The 19,996-nt window shown below is 42.3% G+C and overlaps 1 protein-coding gene across 1 annotated transcript in view; it reads right to left on the bottom strand.

Annotated features, from left to right (window-relative positions):
• The window catches only part of SNX1 (sorting nexin 1), a 112,005-nt gene that overhangs the window by 28,888 nt on the left and 63,121 nt on the right, over positions 1-19,996 (bottom strand). The window contains exons 7-9 of the mRNA XM_029574888.1: positions 18,813-18,891; positions 13,251-13,326; positions 1,234-1,347 (exon numbers count right to left, since the gene is read on the bottom strand). Coding sequence (XP_029430748.1) covers positions 1,234-1,347; positions 13,251-13,326; positions 18,813-18,891 — 269 coding nt within the window. The remainder of the gene's footprint in view (positions 1-1,233; positions 1,348-13,250; positions 13,327-18,812; positions 18,892-19,996) is intronic.

Genomic DNA, 19,996 nt, shown 5'->3' with positions numbered 1-19,996 from the left:
GACTTTGAATGCTGGCAGGCAATGAGTGAGACCCAGTGAGGTGGACTCAGCAGGAAGAGTGCCAGGAACAACTTCTCCTCAAAACAATATCAGCGCAATGCTCTTAGACATGACCTGGCACCTTCCTCTTCAGACACAAAAAATGTAATGCTTTAAAATGCATCTATGCTTTTTACAGTATTATACAGAACCTTTTTTTTCTGCTAGTACTTGCCGATATTGAGTATTAATGCCTTTTTATCCCTACATCAGCCTCTGGGAAATGACAGGCATCAGAGGATTAGAATAGGGAGTAGCTCATCTCTGCACTGTATCCCCTCAAACCTCATCTTCTTTCCTCCTGTTTCCTGCAATTACCTAGGAGACAAGGGGCTGTCGCAGGAAGCAGAGGGCTATACTCTGCTGAATGAGATTTGGGGTGCGAGCCTTGTGTTTCCATACCACAGGGTAAGCACAGAGGGTTCGTGCCCCAATTCTATTGGCCAGTGCTCTGAATCTCACTCCGAGAACAGTCCTCTCTACCTAATCCAGCCTCTCTCCTCTGGTTATTTCCCCCCTTCATATGTTGCCTTTTGCTTGAGGAAAGGACAAAGCAATAGGCTCATGGGTTTTCCGTGCTTCTGAGACTCAGAAGTCAGCTGCCAGCAGGATTCAGGGGGAGGCACATGTGAAGTGATAAGAAGGAATAGAGAGAGAGACGCATAGGAAGCAGAGAGAGGAAGGCCTGTGTGTATGCACGTTGGGGGAAAGAGAAGAGACTAAAGCACCAGTGGTCCCCCCTCTCTCTGAATGCCTCTCCTTCCTTCACTGATGCTTTTCCTAAGTCATAACAGCAGCAGAAGAGGTACAAGCAGGTTAGAGTACCGCTCTTATGCTTCCTGCCAGTGAGAGAGAGGCAGGAAGAAGGAGGAGGACTGCACCATGCAGCTTGTTGCAGGGAGCAGGGCTACCAATCCGATTCTCTCTCTCTTCCCCCTTGTCCAAGTATGGCCCTGCATCTACCAGCACCTTTCTTTCTAGAAAAATGCACAGGTACTAAATTCTAGGTTATTTTGATGAAAACAGAGTCTCGGGCCTTGGTACTGGAATTAATCCACCATTTATAAAACATACAGGACAATCGCTTTCTAGTTACATTTCAACTTTAAGACAGTGTTTCCAGGAACCAATTCTGTCTTACATTCAAGGACTTCCTGTACTAATAAGCAGAAGAGGAAAGGAGAAAGATCTTACAATGTCAGATTCATTCATCTTGATGGTCATCTTACTGACTGCATCGGTGGCTTTGTTGAACATCTTAAGTAGTCCAGCTCCACTCAGTGTCTGAGTTCCCACTGCACGTGGGAGCTATAGAGGAAGGAAAAAAGGTGAAAAGCAAGAAAAGAAAAAAAAAATTAAAAATTAAACTTGTAATTTGCTTGGTACCACTCAATTTTATACTCATGCTAACTACACACTGCCCACTTATAGACCTCAGTATTTCATCTACGAATGCCATTTTGCAAACGAATTAAAAAATGAGGATTTTAGAACACTACATTGTATTTTCTCACTCAAGATATATGAATGTAAAGCCTAGCATTCCCAAGGCTCCTTTAAAAAAAAAAAAAAAATCACTACTACTAATACTACTACTACTACTACACTGGAGAGGAGATGGAAGAAAAAAAAAACAAAAAACAACCCACAACCAACCCTTGGGGAAAATTCCTGGATTTACTGATATTTCTTTAAATTTAACTTCTACTACAACCTACACAGTGCTCTATGCCCGTTTCAAACTAAGTGTAAACAGGTTCAAATACATGAAGCATAAAAGACCGAATGCTGCATAAAAAAAAAGAAAGTTCCAAATCAAAGCAAACAAACTGAACACATCATCCGTCAAATATCTGCATAATACAGCAGCCTAACTAGATAAAAATCACAGAATTGGATCAAACAATCTGGGTAGCCTGGACAGAAATTTACTGCAAAGCAGACTTTTCCTAAAATGCAGAACTTTGTTCAAGGCCCTCAACGTCTTGTGGAAGAGAATTCCACGATGCTCTATTATGAGCAGACTTCAGCCTGGCCTTCTAAGATCAGAGGCAATGCAAGCAAATCTACATTATGCATAGTAATTGTGCATATCCTGAAAACCAGGCCTGTCTGTGGCACTCCAGGACCAGAGTTGCTTAACCCTGGCATCAGCTGTTTAGATGATTCAAAGCCTTCTCTCTATCCTTCAAGTGGAAGACACAACTGGATATTGGCCACATAAGCATTACCTTGATACCTCACTTGCTAAGTCAAAAGGGGTTTATGACTGTGATCCTATTCTTCTGCCTGCTTATATACTACCTTAAAATATTTGAATTTGAAACTTTAATTAACAATAATCCAAACACTACCACCACTGTTTATGTGATTTTTGGAGAAAATACAGATGAAGACAATGTTGTATTTATAATGTTAACTGGGACACCCCAAATTATTTCTGAATTCCAAAAAACAAATATTGTAGGAAAGATCTAAGAACATAAGAACATAAGAAATTGCCATGCTGGGACAGACCAAGGGTCCATCAAGCCCAGCATCCTGTTTCCAACAGAGGCCAAAAACCAGGCCAAAAGAACCTGGCAATTACCCAAACACTAAGAAGAACCCATGCTACTGATGCAATTAATAGCAGTGGCTATTCCCTAAGTATAATTGATTAATAGCCATTAATGGACTTCTCCTCCAAGAACTTATCCAAACCTTTTTTGAACCCAGCTACACTAACTGCACTAACTACCTTCTCTGGCAACAAATTCCAGAGCTTTATTGTGCATTGAGTGAAAAAGAATTTTCTCCGATTAGTCTTAAATGTGCTACTTGCTAACTTCATGGAATGCCCCCTAGTCCTTCTATTATTCGAAAGTGTAAATAACAGAGTCTAGAAATGCAGAATACAACAGTCAATTTAAAAGGACACCGGTTCCCCTTCTCAAAGTGGCTATTGCATAGCAAGACACTAAGCAGTCTTGCCAGATGCATTTCAGTAAAGCTTTTGTCATTATCCTTTGCAGATAAACTGAACAATCTAGAAGGTGGTCAGAAAGTGGCTGAGTGGTAGCCAAGGGGTAGGGTAGGGTCAATGGTGCTCACTTTTTTATTTTTAAATTTATATTTTTTTAATTAAAGTTTAATATGCACACATCAATGACGTTAGCAAGCAATCATATCAGAATACCAAAGAAAAAATTACCTATAAGCGTAATACATATTCTTATTACTGGTATGGCATCAGACACTTGCCGGGGAATTTAAGGAAAAATAGAGCTCCTAAGGCTACCACTTTCTGCTTCAGTTGTAAAAACTGCTTTCTTCCAAGTTGTTGCTAGAAGTGCTCATCAGGAAAAGCTTGAACATTTTGCCCGCAAAAAAAGAAATCTTTATTTTAAAAATAAAAAGTTTGTAGCGCTTGATTTTTATCCTGTTCTAAACTAAAAGAAACAGAGGGTGGCCCCAGTCAGTATATTTATCTATAGAAACCTCCAAAAAGGAGACAAATTAGGACTATCCCCTTGCAAGACATTCATTTCATCTTCAAGCCCATCACCCCACTTTTTTTTTTTTTTTTTTTTTTTTTTTTAAAGCGAGGAAGAATTTTAGAAATCAAATTTTTCCTTAACAGGTATACACAATATTTCCCCAATATATTTTTTAAATAATTCAAACGCTGAAAGTAATCTAGAAATTGGGAAATGTAGGAAGTGAAGATTTTTTGTTCTTAAATCATTTTCCAAAAACTTTCAAGCTGTTTATGGATAAACTATCCCAAATAAAAAAAAAAAACCTCCCACTTGATTGAACAGAGGTAACTTGAGAGCTTAGGGACAACACCGTTGTCTCTAAGTTGGTTAAACACCTTCCAAGATCTTCAGGCATAGTCCTGGTTTCAACAGAAATTTCCATATTGAGCTACTGAGTGGGACAAGGATTTCTCCATCTTGGCGACTATACGCCAAACATTAGCAAGAGTCACATTTTCAGGCTCAACTATATCAGTAGTTAAATCCTCCGGCAGAGATACAGCAGCTGGAAAAGAGCCAGTCACAGAAGCATGAGGAGTACTTATATAGTTTGAACATCCTGAGAGCCTCCTGATTCCATTTTGCCTCTTAAAGAAGTGCTCGCTCCAGGATCAGATATGACGACTGAAGTCTGTAAGCTGACCAAGGGATCCCCAGAAAGGGAGCGTAAAACTGGCCTTTGCCTGGACTTTGACGCACCAGAGGAAAAGGAAATATCAAGGATAGTACTTCTGAAAGTCTGACTCTCCCTTCGGACCATATGAGAATCCATAAGTCCTTTCACCGAAGGCGAACTTGGTGTAGAAGTGATAACTTTAGCTTTCCTTTTGCTTCCCATTGGGCCTTCAAAAAGAACATTTTCCAAACTTTTAAGAAGAGGCGTGCCCCTTTGGCACAGGGTTTCTCGGCAGCCCACCGGAGGCTGTGCGCCACTACCTCGTCATTTAAGTAGGCTCACCAAGTGTCGGCTGATGACTTAAGACCTGGCATACTGGGTCAGACCAAGGGTCCATTAAGCCCGGTATCCTGTTTCCAACAGTGGCCAAGCCAGGTCACAACCACCTGCCAGGATCCCAAGGGGTAAATAGATTCCAAGTTGCTTATCCCAAGAATAAGCAGTGGATTTCTACAACTCTACATCAGAGAGTGCGAGAGGAGACCGCAAAGTTCCCAGGACTTTCGGAAGCACAGTGCTCTAACCAAATCCACCTGCAAGAAGACGTTATCTCTCTGCTTCACAATGGTGTTGACTTTAAGAGCAGTTATCAGTGGAATGATATTGCAGCAGGGTTAGAAGAAACTGGGTTAAAGTTACAAAATAATTGTGATAAGGCAGTAGTTACAGTGAGTGAAGTGTTAAGTAACTCAACACTGCTTTAGTCTTGAAGTACTATAGAAATGATAAAGAATAATAGTGCTAGGGTACATAGTAAAAAGCAGAACCAGTACAAAAAAAAAAGGAGGTGATAATGGAAAACTGTGTCTAATCCTCCAAAAGGATATAGACAGTCAAGAGACAGGCTACCAAAATGGTACAGTTTTGACATCAAAAGTTCTAGGACATAAGATTAAAGGACCTAAATCTGTATACCATGGGGACGAGGGAGAAATATGATAGAGACATTCAAATATCTCAAAGGTATAAATAATGCACAAACAGCCGGTCTAGCTGTTCAGTGGCAGTGGTATGAACTGCCATGCTGAGGGATCCAGGATCAATTCCTGGTGCAACCAGGGCTGGGGATGCTGTGGTGGGGCAGTGTTGACAGCCCCAGGGAGAAGGGGGTATATGGGGCAAAGGAGATTATTCATTATGCAATGGTGACATCTAGTGGCTGCATCTAGGGCCCACAAAAGGAGCCAAGGTGCATCACCCCCAGCTGAGGAACGTCACCGCAATGACTGGAAGGGGATATAATAAATAAATAAATAAATAAAACGAAGGGAGAAAAGTCCCCGGAGAGCTGAGAAGGCAGACTCATGGCATCAAGTCTCAGTCCTGGTTCCAAATGAGATAGAACAGGGCTAGGCAACTCTGGCCCTGGAGTGCCACTGTAGTTCTCATTTTCCCCAGATGTCTACAATGAATATGCAGCGTATGTAAATATACCTCAGGCATCCCGAAAACCAGACCTATTTATGGCACGTCAGGATCAGAGTTCCCTACCGCCGAGACGGAGCAAGAGGAAACTGACCGGCCAAAAAAAAAAAGCCATGCACAAGAAGCAAACCTATATCAGAGGAAAGGAAATGATAGAACTTCAAGGCTCCAAGAGAATAAACCCAGGCACCACATTAGAAAATATTCCTTTGCTGAAAGGGGAAGTGGCTGAAGTAAAACAGTTATCAGCCAAGGACCCAGATTCTCAACTCAATAATCGTGTAAGTACACAGTGTAATCCTATATGTAGCAGACCTCATACATAGTATACATATTTCATGCTAATTAGCATAAGTATACCGCAGTATAATCATTGGTCATATAGTGTCCAAAGTTTTTTTTAAGAATTTTCTTCTGCATTGCATACGTGAACATTAAAGCCTATTGGCATTTTGTGACATTGCAAGTTTTGCATAACATTTCAATCAAGCACTTAGCTTAATAGTTCCGAGGAGTAAGCAGAGACATGGAGGTGAGGACGAGCACGGTGGCAGCTCGTCCTCACCTCCATGTCTCTGCTTACTCCTCGGAACTATTAAGCTAAGTGCTTGATTGAAATGTTATGCAAAACTTGCAATGTCACAAAATGCCAATAGGCTTTAATGTTCACGTATGCAATGCAGAAGAAAATTCTTAAAAAAAACTTTGGACACTATATGACCAATGATTATACTGCGGTATACTTATGCTAATTAGCATGAAATATGTATACTATGTATGAGGTCTGCTACATATAGGATTACACTGTGTACTTACACGATTATTGAGTTGAGAATCTGGGTCCTTGGCTGATATCTATTTTTGTGTTACTGGGCAGCTATTCCCTCCTTTAAATTGGGTGCTACAGGACTTTCGTGCTCATAATTGAAGTAAAACAGTAACAGAATTCAGAAAAGCATGGGATAAGCACAAAGGATCCTTAGCTGAAGGGTCTGACAATTGCAACAGGAAGTATTTTGGGCAGTTGGTCTATGTTTGGAAGTCTCCATGTTATTACAAAACCTGCAAATACTGTTTTCCTTTCTCGAGTAGCACCATATCAGATCAGCCAACTCAGGTAGTCAGGTCAGCCTCCCTAGTAGTCATTTTCTAAAGACCAGCAACAAAATTGCCAGCTATTGTGCGCTCCTTTGACTCCGAGACACGAGAAAATGGGAATATAAATGAGTAAATAGGACAATAAAATCGTTTTGTAGAATGTGCAATTGTTTTGTATGTGACATACCAGGCATAAGTATTCAGAAGGCAGATCCAGCAGAGCTTCCCGTCTCCATACATTTAGTCATCCAAAATTCACTCTCCATTTCCTGTAACCTCAGTCAGTGTTACTTTAGAAATGGCTCGAGTTGATTTGGCAGCACAGTACTCTCATTGTTAAACATTTATAACATTTTGGTCTGTGATTCAGAGTGAATGCTCAGTCTGCACATCTGATGTAGAACAGACACTATGGGGAGAGCTGAAAGCATAACATTTTCTTAGCACCATTCTGTCTGTTGTGGACAGATGGTAAATAAAAGACTACTGTTTTTGCCAAAATTAATTTGTTGGACTGAAGAAAAAAAAAAAAAATCAGCCATGTTGTATAGGTGAAATTATTTGTACCCATGACAACTGCAAACTGCAATGAGCGGTCATCTAAAGTCAATTCTGTGGCCTTTGTGTATCTTGACTTTTCTTCTCTATTACATAAAACACCCAGCATGTTACATATAAAAAAACAGCAGCCTTACAGTTAAGCCCTGGGCTCAGGGGATCTCTGCTTGGATCCCCTAACTGTCAGAGTAAGTCTGACCTAGTTTGGGCATACAACAGAGATGGGAGAAAGAAAATACAGCTGTCACTAATGTGGTGGCCCCTGCCGATCAACGAGCAGTGCTGAGTGGGCGCCTTGGAGACCGTGTCCCTTCAATCTGCAGGCCAGCAAGGGTTTCCAAAGCTGTCTGGGCAAGCTATTTATTTCTTGTATGTAAGATTTCTTATTAATCAGTACCCTAATTCCAAAGAACTCATGTACAAAAAAGCAATTCACATAAGACAGACAGGCAAAATGGTAACTGTTTTTACATTTCATAAGAGCAATTAAGACAATCTTGCTTTGTTCAGACCAGCCTTAAACCTGTCTAGGTATCAGGAGGAATCAAAAAATGGAAAGCAGAAAGGAACACCTCTCCCCGGCATACACAAAATATACAACCTAATGTCCGAAGTCACCACACAATTTAACACAAGTTACAGTCACTACTTGATAATACAAAAGGACTGATTAGGTGAGGGCAATAAGTGTTCTTGTGAGATGTGTGGAAAAGTCTGTATACCTTCTCTATATGGATATCCAGTTTTAGCAAACATTCTGATCACATACAACAAACTTTTACACACCCATATTATAGTATTAGAAAGAATAAAGGTCCCCCCAGCAATTCCACGTAACCGGGGAGGACATTTCATGAGGTATGAATATCAAAGAGGTATCCGCTGCGGCAGATTATGCTCTCCAAGCAGAATGCATGAAGGAAGCAAACCAGAACAGTCAGACTGATCCTTGGTTAAAAGCCAGCCACAGTGCAGCATTCTCCATAATCAGACAATACTTCCAAGCATCAAGTGAGCATTTGAACAGGACCACAAGCAGGGAACTCTGAATGTAAAGGTGTAAGTTAGATTGCACAGGCTAGCTAACTTTACTTCCAGGACAACAACTGAGTAAAAGTTAGGAACTTTGGTAGGTCTCTCTCATTTCTTTCAACAGGTACCAGATGCTACTAGCAACTGAAGGATGGCCAGAAGACATCATATCACCAGAACTATCACTGCTGTTACCAGTTCTACTGCTGTCCAGACAGATGTCCTCATCTACAGTGAGGAACCATTTCAGTGTGAAAAGATGTCTGCAGATTGATTCCCTCAGGAAAGAAGAAGTGGCAGAACTGAAAGGAGGTGGCAAGACTGAAGCATCTGGGAGATTGAAGACTACATCTATGAAATGCTTACTAAGGTATCTAAGATGGAGAACTCAAGCAAAGTGGAAGATGAAACCAGTCCAAGAGATGACACCTGGACTTGGATTACCATGGCTACCAGACTATACCACAGCTCAGATTTCCTTGAACTGAAGAACTGGTATGCAAACCCTGGAAGTGGAGGAGGAGATATCGTTCCATGATGAGGAGGAACCAAGACATGCAAACCCCAAAGCTGTGGGCACGGCAACCACTGCATCTAGGAAACAGAAGGTAGTGGTTGTTTGTGACTCACTTCTGAGGGGCATGGAGGCATCCATTTGCCACCCAGACATTGTTCCAGGAAGTGTGTTGTCTGCTGGGTGCCAAAATCCAAGATATTAAGGAAAGACTGCCAAAAAACCTCAAGCCTACTGACCACTATCCGATGCTGCTCATCCATGCTGGCAAGAATGATACTGCTAGTTACTACACTGATTGTATCAAAATTGACTTCATGGCTCTGAGGGTAAAGCAGATAGGTGCACAGGTTGTGTTCTCCTCAAACCTCCCAGTCAAGGATAAAGGCTTAGGCAGGGAAGCTCACATTCTGGAGATAAATGAATGGCTGCGTAGATGGTGTTGATGTAGTGTTTTGGCTTCCTGGATCATGGGATGATGTTTCAAGAACTGCTGAACAAAGATGGGATCCATTTGTTGAAGAAGAAGCACTGTGTCTTTCAACACAGAATGTCAAACTTACATAATCCGTTCCCTCCCCTCACCCCTCCCTCTGCTTCAATAAGAGCTCATGTGGGATATACTGTATGCTGTTAGATTGTGCAATGTTAAATGAGGTCAACCTCGACCCATGGGACTACCTCTCATTAAGCCCCTATTGTTTATATTTCACTTTTATCACCGTGGATATCGATTGTACATACCAAGTTCCTATGAAAATGTACCATAATTTTTGTGTTTATATGCTGTAATTTTCCCCCAACGTATACATGCTATGTAACAGACTGTATAGAAGACAAGGTTGGAATACTGAGAAAGGCTTTTAAACTAGAATCATAGGGGGTGGGTGAACAAAATCCTAAGTAAACACATTATATACTTGTATAAAAACTGGAAATACGGGAAAATCTGGATAGCTATGAACACTGGGGGATAAAGTCCTGGATCTAGAGGCAGTCATGGAAGAAGCTGATTAGATATAATAGCTATCATGGAGATCTGGTACACGAGAACATTGACTAGGAGATGTTATACCAGGCTACAATCTATTCAGGAAGGACCAGGTAGGAAGAAAGGGAGGAGGTGTGGAATTATATATAAAGAACTATATTAAAACAGAATTGTTGGGCTTACGAGGTAAGGAGGCGGCACTGTGGGTTAATCTGGAAAGAGGGAAAGGAACATCTATTTATATTGGTGTAAATAAACAGACCTCCATCACAGACTGGCAGAGATTTAATGGAGGGTATTCACAGGATGGCTGTGATAGGGGAGGTGCTACTGCTAGGTGATTTCAATCTGCCAGATGTTGATTGAGACTATCCCAGCCGCTGTATCTTCTAGAAATAGGGAGATCCTGCTTTCTCTGCAAGGAGAACTGGTAACAGAACCCACACGGCAGGGGGTGATACTGGACCTGATGCTTACCAACAGGGACAGTATTTCTGATGTTGTAGTGAATGATCTGGGATCCAGTGACTACCTGATAATGCGGTTCAATATTTGGACGCAACAGAGGAGTCACCTAAACATCAGGAAAACTAACCTTTTTAAAAACGGGGGAGGGGGTACCATAAGGAGTCGTTAGCTGGATGGGAAAATCTAGGGGAAGTAGAAGGGGCAAAACTAAAAGGAGTTAAGGGCAACTAATCTTTTGTTAGGAAAGTAAATAAGGGATGAGGGGAAAAAAAAAAGAGAGTCCGTTATGGTTTTCCAAAAAGTAGCTGAAAAGGTTAGGGAGAAAAGGTTAGCGTTCATAAACTACAAGAGATCACAGAAAGAGAAAGACAGGTGACAATATCTGAAAAACTAAGATAGGAAAGTAGTCAGGAATGTGAAAATTCAAAAAGAAAAAAAAATAGCAAATATGGTAAAATGGGGAGGGGGGGGGGACAAGACTTTTTTCTTTTTTTTTTTTTTTATTAGTGATAGAAGAAAGTACAAAAGTGGCACTGTGAGACTCAAAAGGTGAAGAGGAAGAATATGTATAGGCTGAGGATGAAAATCAAAATTACTTAAATATTTCTATTTGATGTTCACTGTGAAAGGGCCTGGAGCAGAACCACATAAAACAAAAACACAAATAAGATTGGAATCTATTTTCAGAAAAGTGCATTCATGAGGAGCTAACTAAATTTAAAGTAGATAAGACGATGGGAGCCAGATCAGACACATCCAAGGAGATTAAGGGAACTTAGAGATGTCCTGGCAGCTCTTCTGGCTGACCTTTTCAATGCTGCTTTAGAGCCTGGAGTAGATTCAGAGAACTGAAAAAGGGCAGATGTGGTTCCTATTCATAAAAGGAAAAGTAAAGAGAAGGCTGGGAACTATAGACCTGTTAAGAATGACCTCTGCGGTGAGCAAACTAATGGAGTTGCTGCTAAAACAGAGGATAGTGCAATTTTTGGAATCCAATGGTTTTACCAGAGGTAAATCTTGTCAGACTAATCTGATCAATTTCTTTGATTGGATGACCAGAGAGTTGGATCAAGGGAGATTGCTGGACAGTGTACTTGGATTTCAGTAAGGCCTTTGACATGGTTCAGGACAGAAGTCTTATAAATAAACTGAGCGACCCTGCTATGAATCCTAGAGTGACTGACTGGGTTAGAAACTGGTTGAGTGGGAGGTGACAAAGGGTAGTGGGAAATGGAGTTTTTTCTGAGAAGGGGGTTGTTACTAACGGTCTGACTCGGGGATTGGTCCTCAGACTGGTTTCTTTTCAACATTTTTGTGGGTTGACTTTAAGGAAGGGTTGTTGGGAAAGTTTTGTCTTTTTGCCGATACCACTGAAATCTGTAGCAGGGTGGACAGCCAGGAAAACATGAGGCGGGATCTAGTGAAGTTTGAGGAATGGTCTAAAAATTGGCAGCTAAGATTTAATGCTAAAAAAAAAAATGCAAAGTATAAAAAAATGCATTTAGGAAAGAAACTGAATTGAGGTGATAATTCTTCTAAGCACAAAGGAAGAGCAGGATATGGAGATAATTGTATCTGATTATCTTAACGTGGCCAAACAGGTGGATAAAGAGACGGTAAAAGCCAGAAAGGGAGAGGAATGGTCAGCAGAAAAAGGGAAATGATACTGCCCCTATATAGGATCCTGGTGAGTCCTCACTTGGAATGTGTACAATTCCAGAGACTGCACCTTCAAAAGGATATAAACAGGATGGAATCAGTTCAGAAGGTGGCTTCTAACATGGTCAGCGATCTTTGTTCTAAAATCATATGGGGATAGACTTAAAGATCTAAACATGTACATCCTGGAAGATAGGGGAGATATGATAGAGACGATCAAATCTCAAAGGTTTCCATGCACAGGTGGTGAGCCTTTTTCAATGGAAAGGAGGCTCTAGAATGAGGGGGTCATGAGATGAGGTTGAAAGGGGGAAAAGACTCAGGAGTAATGATAGGAAATATTTCTATACAGAGAGGGTGGAGGATACCTGGAATAGCCTCCCAGTGGAAGTAGTGGAGACAAACAGTATCTGAATTCAAGAAAGCTTGGGTTAAATACAGGGGATCTCTAAAGAGGTCATGGGAATTATAATGCTAAATTAATTTGATGGATAGGCAGATTTTATGGGCTATATGGTCTTTTTCAGCTTTCATGTTTCTATATTACTTCCACCCTCCCACCCCCACTGATAACAGACCAAATTAAATGGAACAGAAAGCCTCTTAAGTATTCTCTTTGCCAAGATGTTAAAGAAATAATTTACAACAGAAAAACTGCAAAACGTCAATTGTGAGTGAATATTCTTTATCAATGATCTTTTGAAAGTCTCCTTTGGATTTCAAGTATACCTTATGAAGAATCACACTTTTTACAATTCATTACCTGATCATAATCTGCTTTGAAGGGTCTGAAAGGTGGAATATATAAATCAAGTCTAATCTAATTCCCAACCCATTATGAGTGTGCACTGTGAAAATCTTAGTCAAACTTTCTGCAGATATAGAACATTAAAATATAGTACTACACATTCTCAGGAGGAGGAAATCATTTTTGGGTTCCTTCCCTGGATGCACTCCAAGTCCTAGCTGAGCTCCTGCATCATCTTTCAGACTGCTTAGCCAGGGGTCACAGGGCATCTACATTACAATTTCTAATCGTGAATACTTCTCCCCCTCTCATGGTCTATAGATCACTATCTTTTAGTGTTAGATGCCTTCGGAGAACATTAACACCGGATCTAGGTTTAAGCCATTTAACTTGATATATTCCTTCAAATTTTGGCATCCAAGGTGCTTCCTTCCCAATCTGTCTCATACTGAATACGTCCTCCTAAAACAGAAAAAAATGGAGGTATCTCTGCAGACACTTAAAAATAATTCAATACTAACCTCTTCTTTTTCTAAAAACTCCCTCACGTCAGGATCCTGGAGCAGAGTGGGATGTTTGACAATCCTCTGAAGGTATCTGCAGATAAAATGCAAAACACTGGCTTATCCAGACTCATGCACTCATTAAACCTGCCACCACTGTCAAACAGGATATAAAGTCACATGTCACAAAGACATGGTGATCGCAGAACTTCTTCCATTTGGAAAATAGGCAAAAAGAAATTTCAGCTCACTTTGCTAGGAACCAGTTTCAATAACTATCCTTATCTCCTTGTGACACAAATACTACAAAAAAACTGTCCTACACTTTTTTTTGGGGGGGGGGGGGGGGGGGGGGTGTCTGAAATGAGGAAATCAGAGACCAGAGTAATTTTAGGACTTTTTTTTCCTCTTTGACAAGCAGAACAAACAAATCCATAAACAAGGCTGTTAAGTTTTGGCAAGGTCACAGACACATTAGTGCCACATGCACTGGCTATGAAAACACTTCATTATGGCCAACTGAACAGAAGGATTGGGGCTTCTCTTACTCATCAGAATGGAACACTGCATTCTTGGCTAATAGCACATCGAGTCGCTGAAAAACTGAGCTAGCTAAAATGGCTCCCTTTAGAGAGGCAAAGCGCATGCAGAATTATTTGTAACATCTGGAATACAGAGCTCTCTTTTTCACTTATGCTAGCTAAGGATTTTCAAATGTTGATATAGCTACCACAAAACAATAAAGAGACTGAAGAAGTTTGTTATCCTTTTAAAATCTCTGAAGCTTGGACTGGTGCTGAGGCACAAGAAATCCTAACGAGGTGGATGTTTGAGCACACTGAGGTGGTGATGTACCCCGAGGATGGGTTTGGTCTGGGAAGCAGCCCAAATCAAGTCTTTAGAACATAAGAAATTTATTTATTTATTTTATTTAGCACTTTTATATACCGATTTTCCAATAACAGAGCTACTGATCAATTCGGTTTACATTCTAAACAGAACAATGACAAGTTAATGTCTTACAATGAACAGGTAAAAGTAACTTGGATACAGCTATATGGGGTAATAACATAACAATGTAAATGCTACAGAGCCTAATGTAGGCTAAAACAAAGAAGCAAGGTATGCCATACTGGGTAGGACCAAGGGGCCATCAAGCCCAGCATCCTGTTTCTATCAGTGGCCAATCCAAGTCACAAGTACCTAGCAAGTACCCAAATATTAGATAGCTCACAAGCTACTATTGCTTATTAATTATTGTAATAGCAGTTTATAGATTTAACCTCTAGAAACTTATCCAAAACTTTTTTTTAAACTGAGTAGGGGAACTCCTGTGCCCCCAAATGGCATAGGTACTAGGCATTTGGTGAAGACACAAGGCGCCGAAGCAAGGCCGAACGGAAGCACCCTATATTGAAAATGCCTGGTGCCTACCAGGAAGCGGAGATCTCTCTGGTGACTGCGGGAGATCTCGATGTGAATGTACACATCCGAGATCAAGGGAGCAAAGCCAGTACCCCCCTCTGCAAGAGAGGGATCAGATGCAGACCATCTTGAACTTCTCTCGTTTGAGAAAATGGTTCAAAGCTCTCAGGTTTAGAATGGGACGGAATTCCCCGGTCCTCTTGGGGATCACGAAACACTGAGTAAAATCCCATTCACTGCTGCCACAGAGGAACTGGCTCGACCGCCCTGGCCTATATGAGGGCTGAGAGCTCTGACAACAGTATTTCCTGATGGGAAGACTGACCCCAAGATGGACATGGGGGAGCATCCCCAGGCGCACACAAAGTTTAAATGATACCCTCGGCCAATGATCGCGAGGACCCAGCAGTCCGAAGTGATCGCTAGCCAGCAATCCAGAAAGATCCACAGATGGTTCCTACTGGAGGGTCTGGTGCCAGAAGCCTCGATGACCCTGGAAGCACCAAGCCTTCCTTCTCCTCGGAGCTGAATATGGGTATCGTCCCAGAGGGGGGAGGCAATGATGTCGGGGGACCGAAGAACCTCTGGGCACTGGCTGCATAGGGAGGACGCCCAGCAAGACCATGAAGCACTCCAGCAGCAGTGCAAGGACTGAGGGAGTAGGCTCTGGCATCGATGTGGCCGGCGGTTTGATACCCCTAAGGGCTTGGAGCACTGCCAACTGAACCCTGCGATCAAGCTCCTGCTAGAAGGTCGCCGTGGGTAAGGCAGGTGGAGGAAGAGCAGGTTCCACTGGATTGCCCTCTAAATAAGGGGGATCTGTGTCCATCACCGACGTGGGCATCTGTGGGGAGCGCCTTGGACTCTCGGGCTCGATAGAGGGCAAAGCCTAGTCTTCACGGGGCCATCACAGCCAATGCCGGTGCCTTCCTGATAGCGACCGGGGAGTGTGCTTCCTCGATCTCCCACGGGGTGCTCGTCCCAGTCTTTCCCCAGCGCCAAGGATGGTGAGGAATCAGCCACCCTGGAACATGACAACACCGACAGCAGTCAATCCCCGGTGCCCTCTACAGAGGGGAGACCGGACACCGATGGGCTCAGTGTCCATGGGTTCCCTCCGACCTGCTGATGCAGACGCCAGCGTGGATGGTCCCAATTTCCTGGAGCCAAAAAATGTTTGCCATTTTATTCAAATGCGCCCAATGACCTTTAGGGGTCATCTGGTCACAGAACCAATAACCCCAGACATCATGCGATGCCCCCAGGCAAAGAATACAAACTTCATGTGGATCAAAGACATAGTCCGCGGGCATGGGTGGGGGGGCATCAACAAAAAAACTGGAGGAAGCCATGCTTCAGGCTGGCAAGCGGTTGGTGCAGGGCGGACACTGACTCCCCAAAACCCCCGGAACAGACTGCAAAGGAGGAGACACTTACCATGCCACCCTACTGACTAGGGGGACTGGAGAAGAGAGACCCTGGCGCGGAAGCAACTTGGTAGAGGGGAATTACAAAACTAGGAGAACTCTGAAAAAAACAGAGCCCCATAACTGTGAGGCAACAGCACCGCGGAAAGAAAGACTGAAGGGGGACCCCATGAGGCCACGTGGATAGTGGCATGCTGGGCATGCTCAGTGTACCAGTCAAAGTTCTAGAAACTTTGATAGATATTTTCCCGTGCCGGGCTCCATCTGATGTTACCCATGTGTGAGGACTACCATCCTGCTTGTCCCAGGAGAAAATAACCAATGCTCAACTTCCTGTGTATTAATCTAAACTGCTGACTGACCATGCTTCACTGCTCTTAAGTTTGCTTCTATGATTGAGAATCTTAAAGCAATACTAGCAAAACACACCTTTTGATAAATTAGCCCGTGATTAATTTTAATTACTGAGATTCTGCTGTTTCTCTCGGTTTAGATGAGCAAAGGTTCATGTTAGTTTCAAAAAGCTGGAAGCAGCTAAATATATAGAAGATGTGGCTGCTCCTCGAAACTCCATGATAGTGGCATGTTGATACACCCAAAAGATGAATAGATTTATCCAGGATCTCAAAAGAAAAAAGTAGCTGTAATCAAAGGGCATGATCATAATACAAAGTGCATATCTTTCATTCCCCAAAACTGTAAAAATAACAGAAAAAAAGGAAAATCAAGAAGAGAGCACAAAACACAGGAAAACAGAAATGAGAACCAAGCATTGCTGCTAGAGGTCTGCAAGACTGATAAGAATCCTGTGACACAGAAGCGTATCAGCAGCTGTAATGGCCAGTTTTTATGTTCTTACCTACACGAGATAGAAGACCATGCTGGATGCAGGACCAAAAAGGAACCCACAATGGACTAGCAGTGTTATCCAGACAACACCTCAGTAACTGAATGCACCCTTGATCTTTGACTGAAGTGTCAACTACACTGTGGTTCTGCTTCTAAAATGTATGGCTCATCCGTCCTTCTATCATTTACATTTATAGTGTCATCAGCACCCAATGTTTATTTTCTTCAGCATATGTACCAGCTTCACAAGAAAGAAACAGAAGGTTGATTGACACTACAATCTAAAAATGTAGTAAGGGTGGCATACTGGTGTAACCGGTTACCATTAAGCCCTGGGAGATACTAGATAGATTAGGTTAGTGGATAGGGTAGGACCAATTCAAATTCAGTTTCTCCCTTTGAGGGGCCTGGGAATGACCATCCCCATAGGAGGCTTTATAGTAGCTCTCTCCTGAGAGTCTGGAAGCAGTCCCTTATAATTTTTGGAGTTAGGTAGTGGGAGGAGCTTATCTTTTGTTGTATTTTCAGGCCTAGTGTGAGGGAACAGGCTAGCCCAGCCTGGAAATCCTGACCAGGGTCAGGAGGGTGGGTCCTGCCAGTCTACTCCCTAGCTGGTTTGGCTATCCCTCTGGGTCGTTTTTGGGATTTTGTCCTTTTTCTTGGTAGGGGCCTTGCAGAACACCTAGGCTTTTCCTGGATACAGGGAATGGAGAACCCTGTGTACTAGACGCCTGGGTATAGGGGAGACCTGCCCATCTGAGGTAATGACCCACTGTAAGGGATAACTCTGGACCTTATTTTTGGCTGAGGAGAAAGACTTAAGTTAGACATCTACGAGGAAGACTGTTGGCTGCCCCTTCCTACCTGCAGAGGAGCAGGGTAAGAGAACCTGCTTCCGGGGATTCCCCCATTGGGGTCCCGAGGAGAGTCAGAGACTGAAATAAATCCAAAGAAGAGGAAGAACTTGCTAACCGTGAGTAACAGAACTGTAAGGATTCTAGAGGATGCCCATCAGGAGAGAGAAAAGTTTACTCTCTGTGCCAGGACAGGATTTACGGACCTCGTGGAAGGTGTTTTCCTAACCAGCTAAAAGATTACCCTGCCCAATGAAGTCTCCAAGTCACCTAATCCAGGAGGGCGGTAGGCTCCCTTGCCTACTGAAAGATTTCTGCACAGATAAAGATGAATATTGTAACCAAGAAGAGAGACTGTGGTGCTGGAAACATTTATTTTGCTATCTGCAACTATTTCATTCAGTGAACAAGTTGGACACTAATTCAGTGCGTCCAGTTTATTCATTTGGCATGCAGCACTCACAGAGAAGAAGTGACCCCTCTCTCCCAGGGATGTATATAAGGAAGTCAGCCACCCCTGGGCCCTGAAAGGACACCTTTCCCTCCAACCAAAAGGATCCACCCCCTGGGGAAGGGGCAACAGAAGAGCCAGTCAGGGTTCCTGCCCCCAAAAACTTACAAGTAGTTTTATGGCTCCACCAGGCAGGACACGCCCACCGGGGTGGGGTTACACTTGCATGCCAATTTAAATCTCAGGAATATGGGAGACTGTTGCTTTTCATCTAGGACTATGTGATCAGATACATCATTTCTATGAGAAGCTTGAATTCCAGCTTGGATGGAGTTGTGAGGCTTAAGGAAATCTCATTTTGATAGCAACACCAGCAAAGCATTTTTCTTCTTGATCCTGTAGTGAGCTTTCAAGGAGTGCCACACGGGTTCCTTTAAGGGTATTTCTGGTGTGATTTGATTTCTCACTCTTTCAACCCCAGAGCAGGTTACAAAAGTACATTAATAAATGACATTTTATAAACACAGCAGAACCTTTCAATTTGCCCTTTGCGGGCAGAGGGCGGTCCATTTACCTTTCTAAGGCGGCCCGCCTCTTCTCTAGAAACTCAGCTGACGAGGAGTCTTCTTTTCCAACTTTCACTTTGGTCATACCTTGTGGAGAGAGGCAAAGTACATATTACCAGAGTCACCACAGGACTAGACAACTCTGGTCAACTGTTACAAGCAGCCTGTTCAAGATATTTATAACGAAAAAGCAAATTTACACACAGTCTAAATGTCTTAGAAGAAGCTTTGAGGGCAAGGACGTCAGGTTTGATCTGCATAGGCCTCTTGCAATGCTACTATCAGGGGAGACGGCTTGGGGCAAACATAAAAGGGGAGCTCCCTTCCTCACACAGAAGCTTGCATTAACATATCAAGATTCCAATTTAAGCATATATTTTACATATTTTTGTTTTGGAAAGTTTAGAAATACAGGCCTGTTACACAGACCTGGAGTATTAAAGTTATTTACTTGTCACAGTATTTTGTAACATGTTGCTGTACTACTTTTACACAAAGGGCCTAATTTTCAAAAGTGCCTGCACTGTTGCAAAATTTGCAGGTACTCTGACCCAATTTTTTAGAAGGGAACGTACATGTGTACTTTCAGTTTCAAACTTGTTCCAGGAAAAAAGTACCCTTAGATTTGCACTCATGTTCTCTGTAGATACTTTTCTCCTGATAAAATAGCTGGCATTGTTCTGAGAAAAAAAAAACCCATCAGTTGCCTCCCCTGACCCCCACCTACTTTTCCTGCACGTTGGAAAGTGGGCAATTTTCATCTAAAAATTGCCCTCTATGTCCTGTTGGAGAGGGCTATTTAAAAAAAAAAAAAAAAAGCTAAACCAATTAGCACCCTATTTTTCCCTAGGTTAAAAGCAATATATATTGCTTTTAACCTAGGGTCAGAGTACCTATAAGGGACTGCTTCCAGAGTACCTATAAGGGACTGCTTCCAGACTCTCAGGAGAGAGCTACTATAAAGCTATTGTAATTCATTTTCTTCCGGTTCTCTCCCCCTAAAAAGGAGTCAAGAGTACTGGCAGCCTATATTCCTGCATATATTAGAGGACGGCTCAGGTAAACGTTATTAACTTTAAATATGCTGCAGACTACTAATTTTAAATATGTACTCCCGAATCCACTAAAAAAAAAAAAAACAAAACTGCAGCGTATATAATTGCACAAGAACCGGCAGAGTGCTATTAAATGT

Source organism: Rhinatrema bivittatum, chromosome 13 (assembly GCF_901001135.1).
Source record: "Rhinatrema bivittatum chromosome 13, aRhiBiv1.1, whole genome shotgun sequence".
Classification (NCBI taxonomy): domain Eukaryota; kingdom Metazoa; phylum Chordata; class Amphibia; order Gymnophiona; family Rhinatrematidae; genus Rhinatrema; species Rhinatrema bivittatum.
The sequence above is the reverse complement of the archived record's forward strand: the minus strand, read 5'-3'. Positions and strand labels throughout refer to the sequence as shown.